Genomic DNA, 6,000 nt, shown 5'->3' with positions numbered 1-6,000 from the left:
TTCTAGCAGGCCTGTACTCCCTCACTGCTTTTATAATTAAAAAAAATACTATTAAACCCCTGGGAACAAAAGCTATAAAGAGAAAGCTACTAAGAGCACGTATGCAAAACAGAAGTTGGGTCAAAAGTGGCCTAAGGGTCAAGGGCTAGCACCTCCCTGGTTGGCTCAGCTGCTCACTTTGTGACTTCAGGCAAGCTGGGGGCTGCCAGTCATCTAGAGCAGCTGTTCCCACTGCTTCTCAGGAGTCACCTGATAGTCTGGTGACAGCCCCTATCTCCCTTTGTCCCCTCTATACTAACGACTGAACCAGGGGTGATTTCCACTAAGCTACATCCCCAACCCTTTTTTGACACAGAGTCTTGCTAAGGTTGGCCTCAAACTTAGTGACCCTCCTGCCTCACCTCTCAAGTGGCTTGGATTATAAGCATGTGCCACCATACCTGGCCCTGGTGACACTTGAAAGCCACTCAGAGGCCAGAGGTCAGGGGTGCTGGTAAACACCATACTAAGAGCACTGCACCCTATATTTAACCCCCTGTCCTGCCACGCTCCACCCCCCACTCCAGGCAGAGGATAACCTGGCCCAGAACGTCAAGTGGGCAGTGGAGGGGCCCTGCTCCAGGGCAAGGGTGGTGTCCACCCTGCAGGGTTATTAGAGTGGGGGTGAGGGTCTGGGTTGTATCCAATGCTCTCTGCACAGACCCGGCCAGACAGGTCCTCCTCAGACAACCGCTGTCTTTACCGCCGGGTGTCCCCAGGTTACGGCATCCGTGGGAGTGAGAAGGAAGGGGTGGACTGAGGACCCTGGTTGGCTGGGTTCACTCTGGGACCGGCAGGAAGCCCTCCTCACCCACAGCCGCAGCTTCACAGGGACAAGAATTCCAAGCCCTCCCTTTTTGTTTAATATTAATTTTCTAGTTGTGGGTGGACACAACACCTTTATTCTATTTTTCTGTGGTGCTGAGGATGGAACCCAGGGGCTCAGGCATGTTGGATGAGCGCTCTGCCCCAGCCCCCACCCCAGCCCCCGCTCTCCTTTGTAATCTCCTTCCCCGCCACCAGTGCGGGCAGTTCCTGCAGGAACACCCCGTGTCCCGGGTACCTTGTGCCACCTTTCCTGGTGATGTCCCGATGCCTCAAAAACTCCATCTGCTCTCGCTGGAAACAGCCCAAACTCTCGGGCGCCCCGCTCTCCTCTAGCACCTCTGCCCCCCACCCCTTCCCATTATTTCCGGCTTTTGTCTCCATCACTTTGCGACCCCACCACCTGCCACTCCCGTGTCCTCCCGCTGCCCCTCCTGCCTGCCGGCCGCTCGCGCCTACCGCTGCTCCGCCTGGCCCGGCTGGCGTTTCTACTGGGCGGTCTCCAGATCCCCAAAGGCAGGGGTCAGGAGGAACCTTGCGATCTTCCGGGCAGGGTGACGGCCCCCCATGTGCACCCTGCACCCCAGCGTCAGCCCCGCCGCCTCCTCCTAAGGACGCCCTGCAAACCCACCGCGCGGCCCGAGGCCCAGAAGCCTCCTGGCTGGGGCCCCACAAGGCCCTGTCCTGCACGGCCTGGCCCAGCGCCCAGCCGTCAGCACCCTTCACCTGCTCTGCTCAGGCCACACCACTTTCTTTCTGTCCCTTAACTGCCCTCTGCGCCCCCACGGCTCTCCTTCGGATGCCCCCGGGGCAGGACTTAGCCCACAGCAAGCTGCACCTGCCTCTGCGCGGTTTTGCGGTCCGCTGGCCCCAGGCACAGCCCCCGCCTCACTCTGCGCCCTGAGCGGTGAGCACGCAGCAGAAGCCATGGGTACAACCTCTGAGCAGGGTCAGGCCCTAGAGAACCCTCTAGAACCAAACTCCATGCCCCCCGCTGTCCCTCAACTTCACAGGTATGACGTGGTAATCCCTAAGAGTAAACCAGGCACGGGGATGCCCACCAGGCACGGGGATGCCCACCGTGGGCAGACACACCTCTGCCACAGCATATACCAGGGACAGGTCAGCTGGCTGCTGAGAAGGGAAAGGTCCCCAAGGAGCCACAGTGTGCTAGACAGAAGAGAGAGGCGACCAAGGTTTGGTTCTTGAGTATGTATTTTTTACTGAAAAAATCATTCATAAATTAACATACAAAAATGTACAAACACATGAGTAAATAATGTAATGACAAAGGACTATTTTTGTGAAAAGTGTTTTTTAAAACATTTTTAGATTTCAGTGCAAAAATGTACCCCTGGCACCTCTTAAAACATAAGAGCAAGCTCAAAACAATGTAGTGATGGAAAGAAGCTAGCTACCTTTCAACGCCATCATCAGCATGAGTGGAAGCCATCGAGACAGTGGCTGTGGCTCGGCTCCTGATGTCCAAGGAGCTCTGACGGGGTCCCTGGCAGGTCAAATGAACATTTCTGCAAATATCACCCCCCAAACACCAGCGTCAAGGGAAACCTTTCTCGAACACAACAATCCAAGATGAGATTGGCTTATGGGGACCCCATCAGTAGCCTTGAAGAATTTCAGCTGCCGAAATATGCTCAAGGTCACATTTAGTTCTAGGGGTGTTTTTAACACGAGAATTCCATGCTGTGACAGCAATGTGCCTGGCTGTGTGATCATAACGGTTACACATGGCATCAACGTGGGGCATAAATGATCAACAGTGCACATGAAGAAACTCCACCTGATAGAAGACTCAGACATGACTGAAGGGAATCTGAATGGTCCTGCAGCAGAGGAGAGCTTTCCTCTGTCCTCAGGAGGGTGTGGTGGCCTCCCACGTCCTGCTCCCGCCTGCCCCACACACCTCACCCTGGACCAGAACGCATCTGTTCTGGCAGAGAGTTCCAAATGACACCCAGTCCGTCACGGGAAAGCAGACCACAGCCTTCAGTGATGAGGGGGATGAGAAGGGCCGGTGGGCGCGCGGGTGGAGGGGGACCACTGTCGGCAGCATCGGGCAAGGGACATCCGACGGGCCTGTGCGTGCCGTTCCCTCAGGGGATTAACGCATGAAATGCATTACATTTCTTTTAATACATGATAGAACTCACCAGCATTTTCAAGGGCAGGTACCTGCTCTCTCATATGAGCTGGTAAGAGTTTGCAATGCAATTTATTCCTAAATACCACTCTGTTCTTCAAAAGAACAAAAACTCGAACCAAAATAACCAAAAAACAAAAAATAAGGCCTGGCCAATCACTCCCACAGCTCGTGGGGATCATACGTCCATGGAACCCAACACACACACACACACACACACACACACACACACACACACACACACTCACACACGCCCTACACACACCCATGTAAACCATGAAAATTCAGGAGGTTGAAGGCAAACAAGGCAATTAAAAAAAATATGAAGTACTCTTCAGAAAGCACTCCCAATCACATGTGTAAATATGCTGCGTGGAAAAGGAGAGGAGCCGGGATTCTCCAGGATCCTGCACAAGTGGACAGAGCTATGAACTGAGGGCTTTGGCTCAGGGGAAAGAAAGAGGCACAAATTCAAACGCAAGACAGAATCTGACCTCAGAAAGCACGGGCGCTCTGCTCACCTCAAAGCTGGGCTGGAGTCTCCCCTGGACCCCAGCTGACCCAGGACCCAGGGTCACCTGCTCTCTGGCTTCACTCCCCCAGTGCAACTGCTCATCATTCTGTGTGGCTCAGAATAGAACCATGAGGATAAAGAATCTTCCCAGAAACAGAGGAGACAGGAAGCAGAGGAATCCCTGAAGCCAGCTGGTCGTGTAGGGCACAGCTCCTAGAAACTGGCCAATGTCCACAGGAGGAAGAAAAACAGAGGGAAACGCCCACTGTCTTATGATGTTGAAGGCCCAGAGATGACGTCCAGAGAGCCGGTGCCTGGGGAGCCCGGGTCTGCTTGGTGCAGACAGCAGCGCCTCTCCTGTCCCACAGGGCCCCAGTGGGCCTCAGGGCCATGGGGAGGGTCTGCACAGCAGGAGCCAAGCAGGACTCTGTAGGAGGGACAGGGAGGGAACAGAAAGGCCAGCTACTGGTGAGGTGGTCAGATTGTTTTGCTCTTGGGTGATGTGCCCTGTCTCCCTTCCAAGTGACCACAATTTGGGAGATGATATTCTTCAACTGCAATTTAACTGAGTTCCTGCTTTTGCCAACCAAAAAAGTGATCTAATGTATAAATCCTCGCTTTGAATTGGAGCCAGCTATAAAATTAAATTTTAAAAAGGCATTTTACATGGCTTATTTACAATTATACTTCTTCAAGAAGTGACTGTTATATGTTTATGTCTAGTTGTTGTACCCAAAGCCCTCCCCCACCCTCAATCCCTGCCCAAAGCAGATAATTAAAAAAAAAAAAAAAAAATGAAACCAAGAGAACACCAGAGATGCAGGGAATGGTGGAGATCCAGCCGCCGCCAGCCACGCTGCCTAGGACCCAAGGCTGGCCAGGGGACGGCAGGGCCTCGGCCGCTCACGGCCGGCCAGGGTTCTGGAGACTGGCTACGTCAGGACGCTGGGGTGGGAGACAGGAGAGAGCAGCAGGACAGACGTCCACCTCGTGGGCACAGAAAGCTGGGGCTGGCCCTCCATCCGAGCAGGTCCTCAAATGAAGGCGTTGTGCGTGTGCTCGGTCACGTTTCCTCGAACCTTGAGGTCCTCTGCTGGACCGCTCTGCTCTCCCCGTGCAGACCCAGGACAGCCGGCAGGACCGTGTCCGTGTGGCGGTGGGAAAGCAAAGGCGTCCTCCCGGGCGTCTCAGTACTCGCTCACCTGCGCCAGCTCAGGCGTCAGGTTGACAGTGATGTTCTTGTACAGGGCGTCGTAGGTGACGTTGGCGACATAGTGGAGGTTGTTGAGGCCGTCCAGCCCCTGCCGCTCTTTGGACTTCCTCAGCAGCGCGTACCTGTGGAAACCACCAGATGGCTCTCAGCGGGGACTCCGGCGCTTCAGAGGCACAGAGCAGGGCAGCCCAGGGGGACGGAGCCAGGCCAGCACTTCTGGGCCACAGGCGGTGGCCGGCCATCCTGCTGCGGCTTCTGGCGGTAGTTTCCTAGACACCCCCAGCTGCCGCCGGGCTGCCCTTACTGGTCACCTCGCTAACCGCCCAGCCCCGAGCCAGCGAGGAGCCACGGCTCAGCCCTGTTAACTGACTTGCTGGAGGTGACAGAGTGGGGAAGGGAGGTGAGACACTATAGACAGATCCAATGACAGTAAGTCCGTGCCCATCCCTCCCCCAGGGACAGAGCTAAGCGGTCAGAATTGCTTTCTACAGAAAGTCCACCTCACAGTCTGCAAGGCCCGGGAAAAGTCACTCTAGGAGCATGGAGAATGTCACTGTGCCCATTTGCACCTTACTTTTAAAAGACAAGAGGGAACCCAGCTGCCAAGGCCATGCGTGAAGCTCGGGAGCACCTGTGCAGCCCCAGCTCCGAGCTGATGAGGCGACCTACCCAGGGGGCTTCTCCTACCTCCCTGTGGGCTGAGAGGAGACCCCCTGAGAGACGTGGCTGCCCACATTTCCTCCAATGGTCTGTCCCCCTGGTACCGGCCTCACAGTTACATCAGAACACTGCAGCCTGGGGCAGGGAGGGGGCTGGAACGAGAGGTCTAGCGGGGACACGGCACCAACCTTCCAAGAAACTGCACTTCTCCTCGGTGGTGGTGAGGGATGGACTTGTACTTCCCCGTGTCACCTTCCGGCCGGCTCACGGAGTAGCCTGCGTTCTGCACTCTGCAGGAGCAAGACCCGCCTGTCACGCCACCTGGACTTAGAGTTAACCGCTCCCACCCGGGACCAACGTGCCAGGCGCCAGCCTGCACCACCCGCCAGTCAGCCGCTCAGCAGAGGCCAGCGGTTCCCACCCAGACTTTATGCTAACTGTGCTCATATCAAAGTTTTGCAATTTAATTGAATCATACACAAATTAACAACAACACAAACCGTTCTTTCCATGAAAAGAGTTGACTGCTTTGAAAGAAAGAACGGCAAAGTGTTTTTTTTTTTTAAAGGAGGGTTTGGCAAAAAAATC

At 55.1% G+C, this 6,000-nt stretch overlaps 1 protein-coding gene across 1 annotated transcript in view; it reads right to left on the bottom strand.

The window, feature by feature from the left end:
* Positions 1-2,061: 2,061 nt before the first annotated feature.
* The window catches only part of B4galt5 (beta-1,4-galactosyltransferase 5), a 72,307-nt gene continuing 68,368 nt past the window's right edge, over positions 2,062-6,000 (bottom strand). Inside the window, exons 8-9 of the mRNA XM_078051953.1 lie at positions 5,601-5,702; positions 2,062-4,874 (exon numbers count right to left, since the gene is read on the bottom strand). Of these exons, the coding sequence (XP_077908079.1) occupies positions 4,727-4,874; positions 5,601-5,702 (250 nt within the window). The 3' untranslated portion in view covers positions 2,062-4,726. The remainder of the gene's footprint in view (positions 4,875-5,600; positions 5,703-6,000) is intronic.

Source organism: Ictidomys tridecemlineatus, chromosome 5 (assembly GCF_052094955.1).
Source record: "Ictidomys tridecemlineatus isolate mIctTri1 chromosome 5, mIctTri1.hap1, whole genome shotgun sequence".
In the NCBI taxonomy this organism is placed as follows: Eukaryota; Metazoa; Chordata; class Mammalia; order Rodentia; family Sciuridae; genus Ictidomys; species Ictidomys tridecemlineatus.
This window is presented reverse-complemented; position numbering and strand designations above follow the sequence as displayed.